Genomic DNA, 24,876 nt, shown 5'->3' with positions numbered 1-24,876 from the left:
TAATTAAGTCTCATCTGACTGCTTTAATTCAGTGATGGTCATCTGATCAGAGTTAGCGAAACTGCGACTACCACTACTGCTAGTTCAACTAGAGGAGGAAACATGGCTAGCGCTAACAGAATAACCCTGAATCAAAGTGTTGGTCAGAAATTCAGATCTTTGGTGTGATGTTACAGGCCTAGTGTCAGTCTTCTAAGAACTGGGGGTCCCCGGTTCTCAACAGTCCCCCGAACGGCATGCAATAACATGTTATTAACATACCTGGGAACTGTTTTAAACCATGGAAGAAGAAAAAAAAAAAATCATATTTTTTATTAGTCTGTAGTCTGCTTTAAATTACAACCACTATTTAATCTACCACAGTGGTGTGCAAACTTTGTACACAAAGTACCACCTCAAAAAAATACTTCACCATAATGTTTGAAATTAAAATACATTAGCAGAGTAGTAAATATGCACAGTTTGACCATTAACACTGTGCTTGAATGTTGGAAAATACAAAAAACACCTAAATATGATTCAATTCAAATGTATTTCACATTGAAGTTAATTGTACCTAATGTTTAAAAGCAAAATATTTGTCAAGATTAAATGCAACTGTTTTGTAGTTCAGTTAAATACAACTCAACTCTGTTAACAAATGCACTGCACTGGGTTAAAAAAAAAAAAAAGTACTGTAACATTGTGCAGTGTTTGAACATTAAATTCAGTAATTCTTTCACAGAACACAGAAAGCCAGAGCTGCGATTTTGAACACTGAACCACAGAACTGTGAGGCAGACGTGTTAACCATTAGTACACCATGTTTAGCACTTTTCTTAAAATGTGCTCCTTTAACAGTGTGACACGAGAGACAACTAGAGGAATGAGCAATTTAAATGGTGAATTTGTGTGTGAAATAAAAACTTCTCGATTGGACACGGCTGCATGCAGCTTTTATTTGTTGTTCACCTTCAAAGTTGACCTTCCCATTATAGGAAAAATAGTACAAAATGGATGTGGTTGAACACAAAGGTGGCAGACATGACACGTAAACAACATGCATGTTCCATTTCCATTTCAAGAAAGACTGCGTATCAAATGGCAGATTTGACATTGGCTAATGGGTACACTTATTTGTTCTTGGCAAGCTTGTGTATATCAAAACAAAAACAAAACAAAAAACATGCTGTTTGTTTAAAATCCCTTGAACATGCCCTTTGACAGTGGAGAGAAGTACATGTGATGTGGACCACCGTGGAATGTTTGGAGGATTTCAACTCCTCGGGTACCTCAACTTAAAAGGGCCCACTGATAAAGTTGGGCCTTTTTTAAAATACAAAAATAAAAAAAACAAAATCAAGTGTGTTTGTTGTTCACATTTGCCTGCGATGAAAGCAAAACGTGCGAAATGTTCCCGAAGAACAACGGTACTGATAAGTTTGGAGTTTAAAGGGTCATGCTGTAAATATTCTTTTAGTGCAAAAATAGTCGCCTTTCGCCTCTCATTGTAGGGGAAACGAGCGCACATATAAAGTTATGTACACCGATGAAGGAAACAATCATATCTGAGAGCTTGACAGCGGAGCATCACAATAAATAAACAAACCTTATGTCCTCAGTCATAATTCAAGTTGAATAAAGGAATTAAGAGCCTGACCGGACTAACAACACTGGTATTTTTGACAGGCGAGATTAATGCAAAGACAAGGCGGACAATTTTCTTCTAAACATTTGACATTTACAAGTCACATTAATGGCAGGCTGGATCTGCAAACGAACAAGCTACATGGGTGTTTTACCAGGGGAAATAAGCAGCAATTTTGGGGCAGGATGTTTAAAAAAAACAAACCTCCCAAATGCTAATTTATGTTGCTGGGATTTGTGTTTAAGACTGATAAATATGTTTGACTTTTCTTTTTTTTTTTTTAAATTACGGTGGAACCTCAAAAGCCAGAAATGTTCCTGTCCCCGACTGCAGTTCAGCTCCAGTTTGAGAGGCTTTACGACCTTCGCACTGCTCCAGCGCGTAGCGCCATTTGCGCTCTCTACTGTATGGCGAGTTTCTTGAAACAGCATCTGTTCTTTACAAACCCCGCAGCAGAAAGCCTGCTACTATCACCACGGTTTAAAACTCAAAACCCTTAGAGCAGGCGTTTGCGCAAAGCATGGGAAAGTGTATCTGGAGGGCTATTGTTGGTCACCATATTCTGCTTGAAGTCTGCAATCAACCTGAAGTCAGTCTATGTGAAGTTTGATCTCATCTGCTGAATGGAGCTTTTGTTGATGTCGAGCTCCAGTGCAGCCCCTCCGGATACTCTCCCTGGCTCTGCGTGAGCGCCTGCTCTAATAGTTCAGTGTTTTCCAAAACCGATCCTGTTCAGAGAAACTTGGCATTAATAGCGTAACATCATAAAGCTTCTAAAACTGGCACTGTCCGTTCATTTCTCAAATACTGTGTATTGTTTATGACTGACATGTCATGTATGATAAGGAAACAAATGATGCCAAAAAGTTGGCCAGGCTCTGATATCCCCAAAACTGCATGACAAATGGCACATAGTGCACAAAAAAAGTATTTACATTTATAAATAATGGCACAAACAGCAGATCATTTGAGGACACTTAAAAAGAAACATAATACCGTTCTCAGCAGAGCAAAAAATATGTTTAGAAACACTTAAAAAAAACACACACACGCGATGGCTGATAAGCGCCACTTGGTAAAAAGTCTTTCCCTCAGACGTGTGTGCATTCTGATCGCCAGCGGGGGCGCTGAGAGAGTCCCGTAAACATTTCCAGTGATTCAACACCGCTCTCGTCGGGGGTCCGATACAGCGGGTTGTTGCCAAGGTGACCGGTCAGTCACCATTGAACCAAGTCATGGGGACAGCCCACCACCCTGCCATGATGACCGTGGTACCCATGTCCACTTTTTTGACAGTCAATTGCGCCCCCTACAGAGAGGTGGTGTAAGACGCTTGTGCTCCTAAATGAAAATGTTTACTACTAAGCAATGTAATACAAGCAGTTCTAATACAAAGATTAGTAGGAACCGCATGAGTGTTGCGATCTTGTGAATTAAAATGTCGGCTGCCCCACAAACACAAGGCCACAAAGTGTGCGTGTGCACTCTAAATCTAATACATAATGCTGACATTGAACTTTATGTCAGCAATATTGGGCTTTTGGGGAACATTTCACGATAAACTGTATTAACTGTAACCTTTACAGGTGATTTGACCATCTTCAAACTTTTGTGTGGCGTAGCAAAATTGCACTTTAGACATTCCGCCACTCGGCGGTGGCAGAAAAGTTCAACATCAGGCCGCCATCAGTTCGCACAGTTACCGCCAGTGACAGAAGAGATATGTTGTTTTCTGTGCTCGCATTTTCCGTTTGGTTTGTACAGGTACTTTACCAGATGTCTTTTTTTCAATACCTGGGCCCGAAGAAAGGGAGTGCTCAGAAGAAGCGGATGACACCCATTGAATTAAAGCTTGAAGTCATCGGAAATGGTTGAATTTGTTCAGTGACCAAGTTCATAATTTCACTCACTCTTATCTCAAATCATCTTTCTCCATTGAAATGGATGAAAATGCCATTATTTTTTTCCAGCCTCCCCAAAAAACAGCAACAATAGAATGTAAATCAATTTGAACAGTTATTTTTGACTGTTTTGCTTCAATTCAATGGACATTGTGCCGCTCCTTATGGTGTGCATTCCTTGGCTACAAGGGTACAGTATAATACAGACATACCAATATACTGTACAGCACCTCAGAAAGTTGCAGTAATAGATGTTCTTCGCAGAGGATAAAGAATATATGCATGTGAGTATTGTTATCTCTGTGTCTTGCTTCACAGTTTCAGGTGGTTGTTTTAAATACACGTAATGTAATTCTCTTTGTTTAGTTTGACAGTATACTTCAATTGGGAGTGGATTAAAAAGTTTGAAGTCTTTTTTTCTTTGAAGAAGAAGAAGAATTGTTCACTATCTGCCAAACTGCTGCTTGTGTTGTTGTATCTCGAAAAACGCATAACTCAGTCAGGGAACTCTTATCTCAAGGCACCACTGTATTTCAGTTACGAGCATGGTCACAGAAAAAATTTAACTCATAGGTCAAGATATCACTAGTGCATTTTAGGTTCATCCTAAAATTTCAGAAAGTCCAATATCGCTAACTTTTTGTGAGTTACTGCATGTAAGGAACATTTTATAACAGTTCCGCTGAGGTTTTACTTGTTTTTAATAATAGCACGGTGGGCCAGATTAAATGCCGTACCCATTTCCCACAAGCCCTCGGTTGCCCACCGCTGCTATCCTCCAGTGTTAGTTAGCTATGTGAGGTGTGTTATTGACGCGTGACGATGATGAGGCACTCTTCATGCATCCTCTCGCAGCGGCGGCTCAGTGGAAACGCACAGCAAACGTCAGGCTGCTTTGTGTGTGTTTGTCGGGGGGCTTATAGGTGCGTCTCATTTCTGGTTTCTGTGACTAAGTGCGTCTGGTTCCGAGTGCTGCGACTCTGAGCCACTTGGGACTCCTCGGGCATGTGCGCCAGCGGGTCAGACCGGATGATGTACCTGAAAGAAAGCAGTTTGGCATGGGTTCATAAAGCTAAATGAAGACACACTGAGCTGAGATTCAAACCCAGAACCTCTGAACTATGAGGCAGATGTGCTAACTACTAGTCCAAAGTGCTGCGGGACAGTGTTTATCCTGGTGAAAGTGGAACCGATCATTTTTGGGGAAAATTCAGCCCCCAAAGACATACGTTATATGATTGCAAAAAGAAAAAAAAAACTCAAAAATCAACCATTGTGGTCGACTTCCTGTGACTTTTTGTCCTTCAAAAAAAAATATTTCTGATCGTGACCAAATTTGAACCATGTATAGCAGACAGAAGGATGACGTGTCATTGTAAGAATTTTTAGGTTTTCCTCACTTACATGGCAGCCAAATTTGATGAGTCACCACAAAACATGCATCAATCTATAGTCTCTAATGTAGCAGTGATTCTCAATTTTGAGGGCAACTTTGGGGGGTGCGTATTATACATGGGTGGGCATTATACATGAGAAATTACGGTATTTGTACTTTGTTACTTCCTACCACTGCTAATTAATAGCCAACCTGTACGTAACCTAATGTCAGAGGTTTGTTCAAGAACATCAGTGAACAAACAGCAATACCAAGTCAAAGCAAGACATCATCCTTTCACCCAAATGAAGTGTAAAAGTCAAAAGCACTTGTTGCTTTCTTACACGATGTCGTTGAGCTCCAGCATGGTGTCCGGAGGAGGGTTGATGAGGACGTAGGACAGCGTGTTCTGGTGGTCGTTCATCTCGTCTGTGAAGAGACACCCGGGAGAGATTTCAGCGTGGCTCCGGAGGGGGGCCCTTTGCCCCGGCCTTGCCCCCACACGACAACGGTACTGCTCATTTGCAACCAATCACACGACAGGAAAGAAAGCCGCGTGCCAACATAGTGAGTTAATGCTCTGCCGTTGACATCTAAGGAATATTCTCTAAGAATTGTTATTAAAAAAAAAAAGTAACATATTTTAAGTATTTGTTATTTATTTTAAGTACTTTTATTAATATTAGAGCAGAAAATTACAGGATGTAAGAAAATTATAGATATCATTTTCCGATGTATGCTTACAGTCGGTCAGGCCATTCGGAATTGGGATAGAGGGCCTTTTGCCTCGATTATATCAAATTCTATGACAAATTAATTTCTATTTAATATTTCCTAAAGATGTATCATTAATTTTTCCAACAGGTTTATTGCATTGTATTAATTTTGTATTGGGATTATTCTTACACAGTATGAAAATTGTGCATGTTTTTTAATTGCTTTACTGGAGTGGAAGGAGTTTTGCCATTTTGACATGTGTCAAGTGGGTTCCACGTGTCTCCATGACAACCCACCTGCGTATGGCTCTTAACAAAGACAAAGGGGGAGGGGATTGACGGGCCGGGAGGGAGAGAAGGGCCAAGCGTTACTGACGGGCACTGTTACGCGGATTGGAGGGGAGGGGATGGGGGAGAGGGTACCAGAGGCGCATGCGCAGCTTCAAACATGCAGATAGCATCTGTAGCCGCACATCATCACCATCATCATCATCATCATCTTTATTCCACGCTGGACCCGACTCCAGCTGGTGAGGCAGGAGGTTGCCATGCCGACAGACGACACTCAGACCCACGACCGACACAAACACACGCTCGCACGCACGCACATGGAGAGGACATGCTCCAGCATCCGTCAAGACTGAACCAAACGTGTAGAGCGGCTCAAACCACAAGCTAGCGGAGCAGAACGCATGTTGAGTGCAAGCGTGGAAGACGCCGTCCGTCTTGGACACGAGTGCTTCACCTTACTGAGACTGACACGTTCCACCAGCCACACCATTAGGTACATTAGTAAAATATACTGTACTGGAACTTCTACATTAGAGTCAAATAAAAAAAAAAAAAAAGGACCAAAATTCCGACCCAAAAATCGTGTGCGTCGCTGAAAAGTGTGGGTGTCATAAAGTGACACCCAGAGGTCCGATGAGTGCGACCCCCTTGGCGACAACTACTAATACAGTTATCACCCCGCTCTTAACTCAAAACACTTGCATCTCAAATCATCTTTCCCCACTGAATTGAATGGAAATGAAATGTATCTGTTTCAGCCTCCCCCAAAAAAGCCTGTATTTTTTTTGGTAATGTGTTGTTTTTAAGGAAAATAGCACTCTAGAATATTTACTTTATAAAACATTTAAATCTGATATTTATTACATAGGATATTTGAAAGGAGTCTCGCTGACTCTATTTATTTGAACATACCCATTTTGTTTCACAAGCTTCGCTTTTTCGGCCACAGACACACTTGAAATTATGAATATAGTTAAGTATTGATGTAAAACCCAATATTTGATGCTCTATAAACGGCAGTTATTTGGCTTGGGTCGGTGCGGCGGCCGTTCGGTGTGTCGCTTGCATGAAAAAATGGGAAAGCTTGTGTGGATTTTGATTGACTGTAAGCTGCGACGTTGCGATGGGGCGCGCCGGCGATTAAAATGTTGTATTGCGGCAAAAACAGTGGCCGACTGATCGGCCACTCGTGAAGACAGTTGCCAAACTATGCACATTGCGCGACACTTCAGTCGGGTTCGGCCCTATCGCTCGGTGTGCGGCCGCCTTTAAAGAATTATAACCAGGGCTTGACAGTAACTTCTTTGGTCACCAGTTACTAGTTACTAGCTAGCTACTCAGCATTTTAACAAGCCACAACTCAATATTTATTCCCAGGGGTGCTAATCAAACTTTTTCCCAATTGAAATACATTTGTCAATGTGGGGGTGGGCGGTGCGGATGGCTGACATAAATTTTTCCCGACCAGCCCCACCCGCATTTGGCAGGTGTTAAGCCCTGTCAAGCCCTGGTTATAACATAGCGACTGTCGATGGTATTCGTATGTTGTTTTGCATTGTCTGTTAGCATTAAGCTAGCAAAATGCAAAGTTCTGTGGTTGTTTTAAATGCACAATGTCTAACTCTCCTTGTTTTATATTTAGTGTGACAGTAAACTTATTAATAAATTAATAATATAATTTAAAGAGATTGAAATGGTTCAGTACCTGTCAAACTGCTGCTTGTTGTGAGGTGAGTTGAGTTTATTTTCCATATAGTGATCGAATCTTGACTTTTTACTTGCAAGTCAAACCCAAAAAATAAATAAATAAATCATCCGAACAACATCTCGTATCATCTGAGCAACAGCTCGTATCTCAGAAACTCTTTTTCTTTTCCAGTTAAAGTGTGTCATCTTAATACAGGTCACTCTTGTTTTGGTTCTGAATAAGTGCAGTGGTGGATCTATTCTAGTAGGATAGAGGACCACCCAAAAATCCTAAAATATTGGATTCATCACCTTTAACGGAAAGCTATGATCGCAGCTTTTTTCAAAATAGTCATAACATATACTGTATAATTGTTCAAAGGATTGTTTTACCCACCCTCTTGCCCGAAGTCAGCTGGGACAGGCTCCAGCTCACCTGTGACCAAACGAGGACAAGTGCTATAGAAAATAGAAATATTGTACATTGACTACATTGCAAGCTGTATGACGTGTAAGTGATGTATGTCTGCGGTCAGTGTGTGCGTGTGTGTGTGTGTGTGAGAGAGAGAGAGATCCAAGATGGGCGCCTCCATTCACAGACAATCATGCGTTCTGCTCCAGTCGAGAAGCCAAACAGACGCCCTGCGGGACTCCAGCTTTTTCTTTTCTTTTTTTTGGGATGCCACCTCACTTACGTGTGCACGATGCAGAGAAGGCCAGAGAGAGAGAGAGAGAGAGAACGAGAGAGTGACAGGAGAGCGAGAGACTGGTTGCTGATCTAACTATGAGGAGGAGCAGTCAAGGACATGTCAGGATTAGTTCTCCAACACACCACCGCTTTCACACGCACTACTGAAACATGTTTTTTTTTTTTAGTATATTAGGAGGGCAATTCCATATGACGTGTGTGATGTGTTTCAGTGGTATTTGAGAGAGAATAGCAATGTGTGTGAGTAAAAAAATAATAATTGCGCGTGTGTGAGCAAATTTTCTTCCAGCAGTGCATGTGAGAGCATTTGAGAAGTGTGTGTCAGTGTAAAATATGTGAGTGTTTCATTAGTGTGCATGTTTTAGTAATGTGAGTGAGGAAAAACAAAAACAAATGGGTGTGAGAGTGTTTTAGTAGTGCATGTGAACAAAATGTTTTTAAAAGTAGTATGTGTGAGAGCATTTCAGTAGTGTCTGTAAGAGCGTGTGAGTGTATATGTATTTGAGGGCTTATCAGTAGTGTGTCAGCGAAAAAGTCATTTACATATGAGAGAACACTATGAGACAATTTTACTGTAGTAGTGTCAGAACATTTTAGTAGTCTGTGTACTGCAAGCATTTTTTTCAGTAGTGAGTGATAAGTGTTTCTGTAGTGACTGAGACTGTTTCAGTAGTGTGTTTGAGAGAAAACAAACTCAGTAACAAAAGTGTTTTAGAAGTTAACGTGAGTGAAAAAAAGAATAGGAGTGTGTGTGTGAGTTTTTCAGTAAAGTGTGTCATGGCTTTTTGGTGGTGTGTGTGTGTGTGTATGTGAGCGAAAAAATGTCCAGTAGTATGTGTGAGAGTGTTTTCGTTGTGAATGTGAGCATAACAAAAATTCTGTAGTGCATGTGAGCGCATTTCAGTAGTGTGTGCCTGCAAAAAGATGCCAGTATTGTGTGTGAGAGCATTTCAGTAGTGTGTGCGTCAGTGTAAAAAAAAGTTATTGTCTAGAATGTTTCATTAGTAAGTGTGAGAGTGTTTCAGTAGCATGTCTGCTTAAAAAAAAAAAATATATATATATATATATTTTTTTAAATTAATCTAGTGTGAGAGCATTACAGGTTAGTGCGAGTGTGTTTTAACAAAAATTCAACAGTGAGTCTGAGTGAAAAACATTTTCAGTCGTATTTTTGAGAGCGATTCAGAAGTGGATTTGAGTTTTCCAGGTGTGTCCCAGAAAAAACAAAAAAAAACAAAGTCAGTACTGTGAGTGGAGAGTGTATCGGTAGTGTGTGCCAGTGGAAAAAACAAACAAACAAAAAAACTGCAGTGTGCATGTGAGCCTTTCAGCAGTGTATGAAAGCATTTTGGTGGTTCATGTGAGACCCTTTCAGTAGTGTGATCCTGTAACCATGTCCCTGCTGGTGCCTCATTTTTAAACACTCATCCTCACTGGACACACAAACCCACACGTACACTCACACATGCAGTACAATAGAGTGGATGGACCCGCTAACCTGACGGCCGGGTCCCGTCTGTATACGGCTGCTCTGATATGTCCTGCAACTCTGAGCAACGGTATTCACGGTTAACTTCACCACACTGTGTGAAGGTGAAACACACACATCTCGTAGAAAGGAGGATGCTTGTGAAAGGAGGAGGCTCCTTTCGCCCACATGTCACCACTCACACACTGCACACACCAGTTGGACAAATGCGCGCGCGCACACACACACACAACACACACACACGTTACCTTGCAAATATCCTAGATTTACTCGATTCATGACATCGCTTGCAGTGAGATTAGAAACATCCTCTACAAGCCAAAAGGGGGGGAAGAGAGAAGAATCAGAGAGAAAGAGAAAGAGGAGGAGAGGAAATAGAAAGAAAAATCAGGCAGGCAGCGAATGCATTTGCACTTCGATCAAAAGAAATGTTCAAAAGGTGAGAAGATGCAAGAAAAAAATAAGTGACAAGAAGCCATGCGTTAGTGTGCACAGAATCACTTCCAAATGAATCATCTGTCGTCGATGCTCACTCAGAAGGTCTGGAACGTTTGGGCTTGTCCCTGGAAGCAGTGTGATTGACACAGTACACAAGATTCAGCCAGCGCAATACATCTGGATTTTATTTTTCTTTTCTTTTCTTTTTTCCAACCTTCTTTTTGTTTTGGAAGCATGACTTGACAACAAGTGAAAATGGATGCAGCAGAGGTCAAGTGAATAGAGAGGCGTGATGCATTCACATGTTGCAGGGTTTCTGCAGGTAACAGCAACTATGAACCATTTATTCTACATACAAGGTTAGTTCTCAAATGTGTTATTTGTGGGTCAAATTGACCCATATGAAATTTCTTACGTTAAAAAAATGGTTACGTTCACATATTTGCAATGAAATTGTTATTAATGGAGTTAATGACAGTTTTCTCAGTTTCTGACACTTTTGGATAATTAAACATGCCCTGGGTCAAAGTGACCCAGGGACATAGACTATATTGACAAAAGTATTCGCTCACCTGACTTGACTCACATATTATTTTAAGTTTATAACCTAGTAAACTACTTACCACAAATCAGTTTAAAGACTTGTGTTAAAAATAGTTTTTATTAACATTTTATAAGATTTTGTTAATTTTTTTTAACAATAAATAAAAATACAGACAATATTTTTATTTCATACTTATTTAATACTTAATATTTTTAAGTGTCTTGGTTACTTTAAATTAACCTGGTTAGTTTTTATTGGCTTTTATTGTAAATTATTCTGTTGATAAAAGTGTTATAATTAGTAGAATAATTTTGGTTTGCTAAAAGTTTTTTCCCCCCATTCACGTAAATGGCAATAAATGTATGCCTCTCGAGTTCTTTATCATTTAATATGTACAGCAAATGTCAATCTTATGGCATGTAATACAGTGTTGCCCTGCTATTGGTGATGAGGACTAAGCTCTGCCGAGAAAAGTGAAAACTGTGACTAACAGATACCCACAAGATGGCGGCAAAGCACTGTTTTTTCTTTATGACTAGGCTTTGGCCTGACTAAATGAAGCTCCTCTCCTCACTTCAACCTAGTTCCTTGGCCCCAAGATGCTACCATATGGTGCCAAAGCAAAATTGTTATATTAGATATGGCCTTGGCCCGAGTACAAACAGCAAATAGTTGAGATTTTTTTCAGCGAATAATGGAGGCGTGCATCGACCACTTTGCGAATGCCGAACTGCAAATATGCGGGGGTTCAAAGTATATGCTAATTTGGATCTTGAGCTGAAATAGCCTAAGTCCTCAGAGCATTTTCATTGCAGCATATCATCCATTTAGTTGTGTTTGAGACCATATTTAGGCGTAATCCTCCGATTTACTTGAAGGACCCGTGGAAACCCTGAGTAGGCATGATCTTGATGATGTGTGGCATATGACTGCATACGTTGTTTTTTTTTTTGTTGTTGCAGTAAATGGTGGTTTATAGGATTGATGCGGGACTGCACGGGCTTAATGTTGATGCCGTATAATGACCATCTGCGTGTTGTGTACCATGAAGACACATAGCGGCATGTCCCAAAAGGTCATGAGGTGAGACAAATGACACAAACACAGATTGGAGTTAATTGAAAATACACAAAAATAAGGATATTGGTTAATGCTACTGTGGGTGGAGCCAATGTTTACTCTTCACCACATGTTTATTAATAATTAATTAATACGTATGTTGCTGCTTCAGTGGCTTTTTTCCTTTAGGGAGTAATAGGATTTCCATAGCTCCTGATGTGACAAATCTAAATGAGTTACTCAACATACAGTAAGCAGTTTACTCTGTCAGTTTTACTGTGTATCTTAAGGAAGCAACATTTAAGACTTTTTTTTTTTTAAAGGCAACTTCCATTAAATTTAAGACCTCTCCTTCACTAAATTTGACAGCTAGGTGCAGGTGATCTGGGCTCAGTGTTATATCAGAATACGGTCGTCCCTTGCTATATCGCGTTCCACTTCGTGCAGGTTCAGTCCATCACAGATTATTTTTATTGTACAGTACAGTAAAGTTACTGAACTGCACATGTCAGGTAAAGTAAACATTGTGAGCCAATTGAAATTAGCATACCACCGCTAGTTAGAAAGAATGGTAATCCATAACAGGTGGTATAGACAGGGGAGTATGGTAAACAGCCGCTGGTGCGCTTTCAATTTCTTTACTAAAATAAAGTCAAAAGCACATTCTCATCACACCTGCCGGTAGCCTCAGCTGACACCGTCACTGGGACTAAAAACTTTAAGGCAGGAACTAGCCAGCCAATAGTAAATTCTCATACGTCCACATTCACAGTCATAGTTACTATGGTGAAGAATGTGTAGACGGTGATTCCAAGGGGATATATAAAATATTACCGGCACCTCACATGGATATACTGTATTATTTAGAGTATGCATGAAACTTAATATATAAATAAAACCATAAATACTTGGTTGCTACTTTGCAGATTTTGTCTGTCTGCAGGGGGTGGTTTGGAACGTAACCCCCACGATAATTGAGGGATTACTGTATTTTAGGACATTTTGCAATACTGCATCCATTTTCTATAGCGTTTGTCCTTACGAAGGTTGCGGGTGGGCTGGAGCCTATCCCAGCTGACTTTGGCAAAAGGCAGCATGCACTCTGGACTGGTCGCCAGCCAATGGCAGGGCACATACAGACAACCATTCACATCTATGGGCAAATTAGATTATTCAGTGCACCTAACAAGCATTCTTTTTATTTCGGAGAAAACCCATGCAAGTACGGGGAGAACATGCAAACTCCACACAGGAAGGCCCAGATTAAAGCGCTGAACTTCAGAAATATGTGCAGAAGCGCTACCCAGTCGTCACCATCCTGGCCCTATTTTTATTCTATTATCCTAATTTATTTGTGGGGAAAATAAAAAATATTATATTATTTCATATTATGTTAATTTAACTATTTTGTACAAATAAAGGCCTCTCTCTAAATGAATGCATTACCCTGACAGGCCTCTAATACTCAATTGGGTAAATAAACATCCCAAGGACTACCGTGGTGCCCTATTGATATTATATTTTTGATTATTGAGAATAATTTCAAATGAAAGCTTTCATTTTGTAAAGTCAAATATGAGACTTTTTAAGTTTTCTCTGGATTCCTATTTACAGACTCAACCTCACAATATCAATAATTTCCTTCAATTTGAGCTGTTTAGACTCCACCCTCTGAGATTAAACTCAGTTTTCTCCCAAACACATTTCCCGAACTGAAACTCCAATCTGCTAAGAAAATCTGTGCATTTTCCTGATTGAGAATTATGATGAAATGGTGAAGAATTTAGTAGTCGTAAACAAAATCAACACCATGCAGTAAATAATGCATGTTTGCAGAACGAACTACATTAGATCAGATGACGTGAAGTATTCCTACAGTGCAAGCGGTGGTTTCACTGACCGTATCCAACGGTGGGCAGGCCCAGGTGCTTCATGCGGTTCTTGACCAGCTCGGACAGCTCCTGGCGCTCGGAGCGGCGGTACAGGTTGAGGCGCTGCTGCGAGATGCGCTCGGCCCGGCTGGATGGCTTGTTGGTGTTCTTTCGGCTCAGGCGCCGCGCCCATTGCATGCTCTTCTTCCTCAGCAGCGGGTGCTCCGACTGCTCGCTGGCGCTGGAGTTCCGGTGCGCTGTCTTCTCCTTCCACGACTCCTTGCGGTCGCGGTGCTCCTCATTCTGCTCCACGTTGATGGACACCTGAGACTGGGATGGAAAAGAACCTGTTCGAACGCTACTGTGGGATCCAGCTAATGGCCATGTTGCATTTCTTGTACGCTTCGAGCAGGGTGGGACGGGCTGACGGGCCAATCTTACCTGAACGTAACTGTCCTTGCACTGAAACAAGAGAAGGACAAACACACATCCAAACAAAAGGAAAGATGGGTGCATTCAAAGCAAAGCAAAATCATTCAAGGAAATGAAATAAAACAATACCTGTGAATAATAAATACACAACTCCCAAATAGTTAGGGATAGGGGGCTTGAAATTTCAGCATGTACCTAAAATGCAGTACAACTTTTACAAGTTAACTTAATTTAAGCGGCACGGTGCACCACCGGTTAGAGAGTCTGCCTCACAGTTCTGGGGACCCGGGTTCAATCCCCGGCCTCGCCTGTGTGGAGTTTGCATGTTCTCACCGTGCCTGCGTGGGTTTTCTCCGGGCACTGCGGTTTCCTCCCACATCCCAAAAACATGCGTGGTAGGTTAATTGACAACTCTAAATTGCCCGTAGGTGTGCATGTGAGTGTGAATGGCTGTTTGTTTGTTTGTATGTGCCCTGTGATTGGCTGGCAACCAGTGCCCGATGATAGCTGGGATAGGCTCCGGCACGCCCGCGACCCTAGTGAGGAAAAATGGATGGATGGATGAAACTTAATTTAACTCATTGCACATACACTAACAAAGCTGAACAGCAAAATTCACAACAGGTGTTTGATCCATGCAAATTTCCAAGGGTGTCTATTTGTATTCCTTTCTGTGACTCTTCCAGTCTCTCTGTTTGTCTAAGTTAAGAGAAAATCAAATTAAATTAACCTGCAAATGTTATAATGTAGATGCCACAAGATGGCGGCAAATCACTTCAAATGATGAGGCTCATAAAGCATCAGCATCACTTCTTTTAAAATATACACAACCATGAGCCCATGTTACATAAATGACTGTTTTCAATATTAATTTTTTTTTAACGCATACAAACCACCTACACGCGACTCATTAACAGTATTAGCTCGGATATCAGCCTAAATAACACACTAGCACAAAGTGACTTCACATCACACATGGGGAAACAAATATGTGCACCACACAAATGGTATTAAGTAATCGAACTCCCTTTTTGACGTACATAAAATAATAAATGATTGGGAATTCAGGCAAAATGTAACAGCAAAGTTACGGGCTGTTCGTGGCTGCATCAGAAGAGAAGCAGGTGCTAAAAAAACACTGCGAAAATGCAAATGGCAAACAGCAGTGTAGTGCATTTTAGGTTCACCTTAAAATTTCCCTAACTTTTTGTGAGTATGTTGTATTTACTGTATTGGATTTGGCAAGCAATATTGCATTGACTTTGTATATTTTTGGACAGAAATTAATTTTTGTTTTTTGCAAGGGATGACAGCCAAAGCAAAAAAACAGCAATCAGGTATCGTATCGTAGCCAACTTGCCTCGGATGTGGAGAACATGTGGGACTCGGTGCGGTAGATCCCGATGGGGATCTCGGCGCTGGAGGAACAGAGTTTTTGGAAGAGTCTGCCGTACGTTCTGATCCACAGGTCCTCCTCTGTGATCTTCATCTGAAGGTGTTTGGAGAGAGAGAGTCACCGCAGGGTACCCATAAAAATCATCATTTTAGGAGTTTGTGGTAGTTGTACGTACAACGCACAGATACCCGGAACCCGGTGTCGTGTCCAGACCGAGAAGAAGTCTGGCGATCGCTATCATGTAGTCCTTCACAAATGACTGTCAAAGCAGAGGCAAAGGAATAGAGAATAAATATAGAAATAGTATACATAGTATATAACATTGACATAGGGCGTAGAAGGCTGAACTGTCCGCCAGCCAGTTCGCCGGAGAAACAAACATTCATGTTTGACAATTTAGAGCAGGTTTGTCCAAAACCTTTATTCTAAGGGCTGCCTAAAAAAAACATAATGGGATGCAAGGACCACTTTGACATTCTTCACCTTTAATTTATTTAACATGCTTTTTTTGTCTTGAGTTTGTTGTCACATTTCTGTCAGGCCAACTATACATTACTCGTGCACTGACTGTAGTAGTCTCGCCACGCTGCACTATTTGCATATCTGTTGTTGACTCATGTGCCTGAGTAGCATCTGCAACATTTGCACAATCGACGTTGTCCCAGATTACCGCACTACTAGTCACTTTAAACTGCATACATTTCTTGAAGTCTCAGCGCCCTTTGCACAATGGTCATTGCACCGGACTATTGTTCGATTAGTCATTTCAAATGCTCTAATTCCTCGAGGATTCTGCATCTTTTTGCACAACTGTCAAAAAAAAAAAAAACATTTTGTACCGGCATTACCAGATTACCACTGGCTGTGAATTTCAAAATAAGAGCAAGTAAATAAAAAAGTATTACATGTCCAGATAAAGTGCTTAACCTCAGAATAATTCTTTGAAAAAATACTTCATGTTTTGATTATATGGGTAGAAGCAAAATCATGTATTGTAAAAATGCATTATACCTAGGTAGAAGGGTTTTCCAGAATTTTGAGATCACCTTTGGGAGTGCGTATTATACATGGGTGCACATTTTACATGAGAAATTATGGTAACATGCAGTGGAAAAGGGGCAGGCGTTGTATTGTTGTCCCACCTGGTAAAGCAGCGTATCCAGCATGCTGATACTGAACACTCTGCCTGCTGCAAATGGCAACCGGAACATGAAGGCCAGATTGGAGCCCTTATCTCGTTCTATCTGGAAAAATAAAGGCCAAAATGAGACTATACTAAGGTGTGTCTGGATTTTTTTTGTGGTCCTGTTACTATTTGGCTTGCTCACCTTCTCCAGTTTGGACAGAGCGAGCGAGTAGCAGTCCTTGGCTCTGAACTGCATGAACCTCATATTGGATGGATGCGTGAGCTCAGTGATGATGCTGAGGCTCGGAAACAGTCTGACAACAGCGGATCACATAAATGAAGCAAGGCAGTGTGGAATAAAATTGATATATTGAACAGTTCTTTCCTTTCCTGCTACCTGAACATAGTCTGGACATTGACTATGGTCTTGGCATCAGCCATGTAGTCCTCCTCAGCACTCATGGTGCTCTCCTTGTCCACAACCACCAAGTTGTCAGCGTAGATGATTCCACACTGCAGCAGGTTGTCCAGGCTGATCCATTAAAACAACAGAGAAACACATTTTCCACAGAACTTTACTATAAGAGTGAAGTCTTAGCCGTATGAGAAAGAGTAATAATTTTTCAAGTCAAAATAATATGAGCATAAGCAGATTTTTTTAATGACAGAAAACACTGAAAAAATGGCAGGTCCCTAGAGAAAGACAGCAACTTATCGATTTAAGTTTTTAAGAAATTTTTATATTATTAATTTAAAAGTTAGTTCTAGTGTGATTGCCACCAGTGATCTCACCAAAAATGTATTGTCATTTTTTTCTTGTAATTTTACAAATATATATTATTTTTATAATCTTTCGTTTTTCCGAAAAAGACTATTCTCATAATATTATGACTTTATTCCCATAAGTTCATGACCTTTTATTCTTATGATCTTACGCCGTTATTCTCAAAAGATTTAGAAAAATACAACTATTTATGCAAAATTATGACTTTAATTTTATTGTCTTTAATAAAGAAGAAAATCAATGCTCTTTGTAAAATAGAACTTCATACTTAATCATTAAAACTTTTTTTCTTGTTGTTATTTTATTCTCTCATAACTTTAGGCTTCATTCTCGTGAAGTTTACAACATTGAAGAAAATCCGCTGTTCTTTGAATGTTACTTTTTTCCCCTCATCATTTTACAACCTTTTTTTTTTTCAGAAAAATTACCACGCAGTTCTTGCAATATTACAAATGTATTCTTGTAATTATACAACATAAATGATTCTTGTTCTATTAACCCCCCCAGTAATATAAACATTTTATTATCCTACTATTATGACTATATTTTCATTAGTTACAGCCTTACTTTTATGTAGCGTTTTGACTTAATTATCAATTGTATTTTAATTGTATTTTAATTTGAGATGAATAGTCTAATAAAGTCGAATTGTAAGGTGTAAAAAGTTAGCATTGACCAATCTCACAAAGTGTGTTTGAATGTCACGGTTGAAAAAGTCAGTGATTTATGGTCATCATTAGCTAATGTGAGGATGGAGATTTTGCCTAAAAGGATGAAACACACCCTACTTTTGTCGACATCATGGTCGAATGAGTGTGACCGTGACTCCACCACATACTTATCGATGGTGCCGGCCATGAAGTAGACCATCGGGAAGCAGCAAATGGCCTCTAAGAAGTGGTTGTCTGGCCTGTGGGAAACAGGAAACATCACTGTTTAGCAAGCTGCATAGATCATGGCTCACTTCTGGAGAAGCCCAGGGTGAGATCATTATAGGAGTAACTTCCTGAAATATAGTTGGTGGGATGGGAGTAGCTCATTTCTTGGCAACCTATACATGCATTTTATTTATTACAGTGAACTTGATGGATATTCGCAGTGGATAGGATAGAACAGCAAACAATTGTTTATAATTGCCTATAGATGCCACAAAATAGTACTACTTTTGACAAAATTAAGCTCCTTAATTCACTTCAACATACAGTAGTTCCTTGGGACCAAGATGCTGGCAAAGCATTAATTGTGTCTAAATGAAGATCTTCAACTCACTTAAACATTATTCCTTGGCACTAAGATGCCGGCAAAGCCCTATTCATCCATCCATCCATCCATCCATCCATCCATCCATTTTCTATCGCTTATCCGAGGTCGGGTCGCGGGGGCAGTAGCTTTAGCAGGGACGCCCAGACGTCCCTCTTCCCAGCCACTTCATCCAGCTCTTCCTGGGGGATCCCAAGGCGTTCCCAGGCCAACCGAAGGACGTAGTCTCTCCAGCGTGTCCTGGGTCGTCCCTGGGGTCTCCTCCCGGTGGGACGTGCCCGGAACACCTCACCAAGGAGGCGTCCGGGAGGCATCCGAATCAGATGCCCCAGCCACCACATCTGGCTCCTCGATACAAAGTCTGCATCACTGCAGACGCTGCACCGATCCGGCTGTCGATCTCCGGTTCCATTCTTCCCTCACTCGTGAACAAGACCCCAAGATACTTGAACACAGTTCCTTGGTACTAAGATGCCGGTAAAGCCCTACTTTTGTCTAAATAAAGCTCCTCTACTCACTTCAACATAGTTCCTAGAAGCCAAGATCCTGGCTAAGCACTACTTTTGTCAAAATAAAACTTACTTGAACGTAGTTCCTTGGCACCAAGATGCCACAAGATGGCAACAAAGCACTACGTTAGTCTAAATGAAGCTCCTGAACTCACTGCAACAGAGTCCCTTGGCACCAAGATGCCAGTGATCACTATTTATGAGGCGGAGTACACTTTGGACTGGTCGCCAGCCAACTTACTGGTAGTCCAGCAGAAGCACAATGGGGTTGAGCTCCTTTCGAGGTCGATAGTACGCTCGCAGGGGTACGATGAAGTTGTATAATCCGTTTCCCGCCGTCTCAGCAGACACGATAATCAGCTTATTCTTGAACCCATACGCTTTGGCGTCTTCAAAGCTGTTGTGTGTACAGCCCTGTGAGGGATCATTAGAGGTAAAATCGAAATTTTAATCATATGAGCTTAAGTATGTGTGTGAGAAGTCACTTACCTTGTCGAGGCGCAGGCAGCAAAATGGAGCTTTTTGCGGAAGGAGGTGGCACAACGTTGGAGAGCTGCCAATATAGGGAGAGTTGGGAGGGTAGCCCTTCACAAAACTGCCAAGGAGAAGGGAAGATGATAAATGATATAATAGTATATACAGTAATCTGGAACTCAGTGAGCATTGAAAGGATGAACTCCACAAGTTTTAGCTTTTTTTTTGTGTGATGCTACTTGAAAAAGGGAAAACAGTGATGGCAAGAGTAAATGTGAGCAATAGGGTTTATTAAATAATTATTATATACACACATTAATTTAACCAGACAGATGTACAGTTTTACATTTTTATATTTATCATACCCCACAAAACATTTATTAATTCCATAAATATCTATAAAATGTTACTTGTTGACACCTTCCTTCCTTCCTATTATGTGTCTTCCATTGGGGAATAGTTTTGCTTTAGTTTAGTTTTTGTTTTCAGTGTTCAACTAATCTTCACACTTCTATTACATCTGGTCATGTTAAAATGTTACTTAAAACATTACCTGTACAGTAATAAAGGTTGAGACTCAAATGAATATTTTTTTATGATTTACTGTGAGAAATATTGTTTTGAAATTCTAACAACATGGAGGGCGACCAAAAATCATATAATGGATTGTTGTTCGTTTGAACGTTCCATTGTAATACCAACAATAAAAAATTTTATACTATACAACCATTTACATAATGTTCTGTAGTATTGGGAGACTTTATTTACTCCATGATCAACACATGATGGCAATGTGGTGCTTTCAGGCATTGCATACATAAAAACCCATGAAGATGAATAACTACCCAGGCACCAAGTAAATAAACAACCAAGGAAGCCATTTCTTATACTTAAATTAATCAATGTAATGAAGTAATGTAGTTTTATAGTCTATGTGGAACATTTAATTGGATGTATGACCAACCAAAGAGCTGATAGCTGTTTCTAAATAATTGGCCCCGGACAAATACAAGTACTGTGTATCTAATGTTGTGGTCAGTGGCTTTGTATGATAATATTAGCTTGAGTGACCTCAGAAAGGATGAGCATGGAGAGTGGTGGTCTTTGTGTTTGCTCGGCTGATAAACGACCACTGAGAGGGAAAGTGTACCGTGTGTGGTGAGCTTGTGAACGAGCTGCACACATGATAAAAAGTGCTGACCTCCCTTTCATGCCACACGTGTTCCTCATTGTCATGTCGGCACCTTTCATCATCATGACACACTGATTACACCCCGAGCTCATCTCTCTCACCTTACAGCCCCCCTTACACTTGGAGAGGTGGGGGACATCAATCATTTGGAGTGTCTATTATGTTAGGGTGAGGGCTATTCGGACTGACTGGACAGATGTAGTGGGTTTGGATCACAGCAGCATAATTTATTACCAACCGCGTCACTTACTCGGACCCGACAGAGCCCTCCTCGTCCGATTGGTTGGTCTCGTCCTCGGACTGGTCGCTAAGGAGGTCGCATGGCAGAATAGTGGAGGAGTCCGCGATCTCGAGGACGGGCGCGATGCTCGGCCTGCGGCTTCCGGCGCCGTTCTCCGTCGGTAAGGTTAGCTTGCTGGTTTCTTCGGGGGGATCCGAGTTCTGGAGGTCGATGGCTACGGTTCCTGGACACAACACACACGTCGTTCACTCCTCAGTCACATTCCAAAGTCTGCTTGACTATCTGTCAATAATATTATGAAAAGGGTACTGTAGAGCATCTAATGTTGTTTAGCATGGGGAAGTCTCAGGATATCGCGATCAAATTTTGACGACGTCATAAACCTTTTCAAAATGTCAACAATCAATATCTTTTATTGTGGCTGTAAATCGTCTCATTCGTTTTAGGCGCAGGTTTATTAACCTTTTCAGAAGAAAAGGAACTTTTTAAAGACCCAGGTAAGTCATTTTTGTGTGCCTTTTTCTTGACACATTAAATAGGTTTGAAGGTAAGTGCTGATAACGTGCAAAGACTGAAATCAATACAGTACGGAATTGATGAGATATCGATTAAAACTCACCATCTCAGCTAGCCGGACTTTTTGGGGGCAGGGCTAAAAACTAGCCCCATGACAAAAGTGTGCTGGGGTGTATACTATCTGGCAGGGGCTTCACCAGGTTTAATGGATTGTTTTTGTGTGGGACTGTTGGCTCGTAAGCCGTGAGAGGAAACACATTTGATTGACAGCTAACATTTTTAAGAAACGGGGTTTCCAGAGCATTCAGCGACACGCTCACAGCGTATAGAAGCTGAAAGAACATCTCAATTCTTGACTATTTTGAAGCCTGATTTTACATACTAATGGAATTTTTGTATTCATATTTGGCAGGCTTGTGATGTGTCAAATTCACAAGAAATTTTTTTTGCAACTTAGTTGGGCCTTGCACTGTGACAATGGTGCCTTAACTTATAGTTTAATTCATTCCATGACCATGCTCTTAACGTAAAACACTCTTATATCAAATAATCTTTTTCCAGTGAAATGAGTGGAAATGCGACCAGGGTTACTTCCTTCTTTGCCTTAGTAAAAAAATAATAATAATAAAGTAAATAAATCAGTCTATTCACAAATAACTCACATACATTGAATCCCTTTTCAACTTTGTTTGTCGACCTCAATTCTCTACTGATTTTGGAATTCTTGGAACAAACTCAGAAACAGCGAAGTTGCATGCAAACCACATTGACTTGTATTGTCAATAAATATGGCACGCACATATTACTAAAACCAGCCATCTGTAGAATGATGCATGATCTATGCCCATCCCATACTGTTTACCACACATCAGGTACCGTATATCAGATACACAACATCATTAATGCCGTTCGCATTACATTAATTAATTCCACTTTTTCACTGCGCACTACCAGCTTGCTTTGTACAGCGGAAAACAGAGAAACCCAGTGGTCGGAACGAGACGCATAGAAATGACAACAATGGAGGACAACATGGGACTGGCCAGGTATTAGTAACATAGTGGTGCCTTAACGTACAAGTTTAATTCATTCCACACTTGTAACTCAAAACACTGATCTCAAATCATCTTTCCTCATTGAAATGAACAGAAAAGCCATTAATGAGTTCTAGTGTCCCAAAAGAGACCAACAAAACATTTTAGAATGTGTTTTATTTAAATAAGGGAAATAGCAATCTACAGTATTGTATTGTGTAATAATAGTAATAACAATGAAATAGAATTAAAAAAGTTTGTGCATGATGATAATTCAATGGGCATTGTTCTGCTCATTCTGGTGTACGTGCCTTGGCCGCCAGAAGACAGATTAATACATACTACACGACATGTACAACAGATTTGATGATGGAACACAGAAGGAGACTATAATCATATTAGTGTTTTTTTCCATGTGGTGTTACCGCTAGTGTTCTAATATAGTTGATTGTTGAGCAGGTATAATATACTGCGCGCACACACGCACGCACACACACACACACACACACACACAGAGTCTGTCCTCATTAGGTGAGCTACAGCCTATCAGATGACTTTGGGCGAGAGAAGCAGGGTACACCCAAGACTGGTCAGTGGTCACCAGTTTATCGTAGTGCACAAACAACCATTCACACTCACATTAATACCTAGGTGTAATTTAAGTCTGCAGTGAACCCAACGTGCATTTTTTACGAAAATGGGAGGAAGCTGGAGTACCCGGAGAAAACCCACACAAGCACAAGGATAACATGCAAATTCAACACAAGAAGGCAGAGCCAAGAGTTCGACCCACAACCTCTCCTCTATGAGGGAGATGTACTAACCACTAGGACACTGTGCTACCCATGATTTGGTACCATGCAGTAAAAAAGTAGTATTGATGACATTTATGGACTGCAAACTGTGCTATAGCAGTAGAAGGTGATGTGTCATGCACAAACTTACCATATGAAGTGGCCTGATCAACTTTTACAGGTCAAAGAAAACAAAGCACAACACAGTGAAGTCAGCCAGGAAAGTAAAAAAGCAGGTAAGGAAAACAATCATGCATTACAGAGCGAAAGCATCACCGCTTGCGGCCGCCATTCAATAACACAATTCAAGCTTCAATGTATCATGCTTGTCTCACCCATGCTGGCAATGATGCTGTGCACGGGCAGCCTGGAGGGGGCGTCGTAAAGACCAGAGACGGACAGGCTCTTGTTGTGCTTCTCCTCCTGTTTGAAGATAAAGGCGGAGTTCTCCTCCTTGGTGATGTTGATGTAGTAGCAGGTGTCGGTGGCAGCCATGATGTGGCGCGGGCCGGGGTTCAACAGGATGCTCTTGTTGTCCTCCCGCTTGACGCCGATCAGGCACACGCCATACCTCAAATGAGAGCCAAGAGAGCGAAGCTTAACCCTACACAACTGAAAACTACAATCACAATTGATTCAGATGACGGGAAGTTTTCATGGAAAGTTTTCAAAATAATCATCAAACTTCTTCTACGGAATGCTCCGACATGGAATTTTTTCGATTGTACAGTAATCCCTCGTTTATCACGAGGCTTACCTTCCAGAAAACCCCTGCAATTGACGAAATCTGCCAAGTAGCGACCGGTTATTTATTTAATTATTTAGACAATTAATCCCGCGACCCTTGTGAGGATAAGCGGCTCAAAAAATGGATGGATGGATGGATGGATAGACAATTAATTATCCATCCATCCATCTATTTTCTGAGCCGCTTCTCCTCATTAGGGCCGCAGGCGTGCTGGAGCCTATCCCAGCTATCATCGGGCAGGAGACGGGTTACACCCTGAACTGGTTGCCAGCCAATCGCAGGGCACATATAAACAAACAACCATTCACAGTCACATTCACACCTACGGGCAATTTAGAGTTGTCAATTAACCTACCATGCATGTTTTTGGGATGAGGGAGGAAGCTGGAGTGCCCGGAGAGAACCAACGCAGGCACGGGGAGAACATGCAAACTCCACACAGGCGGGGCCGGGGATTGAACCCCGGTCCTCAGACATGTGAGGCAGACGCTCTAACCAGTGGGTCACCGTGCCGCCACAATTAATTATTATTATTATTATTATTATTATTAATATATTTTTTTGTGTTTCATATGCAATTCACTGTCAATATATCATACTTTAGAGTGGTGCAGGTATTCTATTTGTCCACTTTACGTCGCCATGAACAAAATACACAAGCGCA

At 41.0% G+C, this 24,876-nt stretch overlaps 1 protein-coding gene across 17 annotated transcripts in view; it reads right to left on the bottom strand.

The window, feature by feature from the left end:
- Nucleotides 1–913: 913 nt before the first annotated feature.
- The window catches only part of LOC133400019 (potassium channel subfamily T member 1-like), a 79,534-nt gene continuing 55,571 nt past the window's right edge, over nt 914–24,876 (bottom strand). For 8 of the 17 annotated variants that reach the window (XM_061672147.1, XM_061672150.1, XM_061672149.1 and 5 more), the window contains 16 exons: nt 23,800–24,035; nt 23,616–23,636; nt 21,130–21,343; nt 19,703–19,808; nt 19,455–19,627; nt 18,283–18,354; nt 17,058–17,192; nt 16,677–16,974; nt 15,710–15,793; nt 15,499–15,627; nt 14,148–14,168; nt 13,736–14,036; nt 10,043–10,105; nt 9,804–9,854; nt 5,248–5,332; nt 914–4,566 (listed from right to left, as the gene is read on the bottom strand). In XM_061672147.1, the coding sequence (XP_061528131.1) occupies nt 4,446–4,566; nt 5,248–5,332; nt 9,804–9,854; nt 10,043–10,105; nt 13,736–14,036; nt 14,148–14,168; nt 15,499–15,627; nt 15,710–15,793; nt 16,677–16,974; nt 17,058–17,192; nt 18,283–18,354; nt 19,455–19,627; nt 19,703–19,808; nt 21,130–21,343; nt 23,616–23,636; nt 23,800–24,035 (2,110 nt within the window). In that variant the 3' untranslated portion in view covers nt 914–4,445. Of the gene's footprint in view, nt 4,567–5,247; nt 5,418–9,803; nt 9,855–10,042; nt 10,106–13,735; nt 14,037–14,147; nt 14,169–14,247; nt 14,675–15,498; nt 15,628–15,709; nt 15,794–16,676; nt 16,975–17,057; nt 17,193–18,282; nt 18,355–19,454; nt 19,628–19,702; nt 19,809–21,129; nt 21,344–23,615; nt 23,637–23,799; nt 24,036–24,876 lie in introns of those variants that run through there. The other 9 variants (XM_061672153.1, XM_061672154.1, XM_061672151.1 and 6 more) reach the window with 9 other exon arrangements.

Source organism: Phycodurus eques, chromosome 3 (genome assembly GCF_024500275.1).
Source record: "Phycodurus eques isolate BA_2022a chromosome 3, UOR_Pequ_1.1, whole genome shotgun sequence".
NCBI lineage: Eukaryota > Metazoa > Chordata > Actinopteri > Syngnathiformes > Syngnathidae > Phycodurus > Phycodurus eques.
This window is presented reverse-complemented; position numbering and strand designations above follow the sequence as displayed.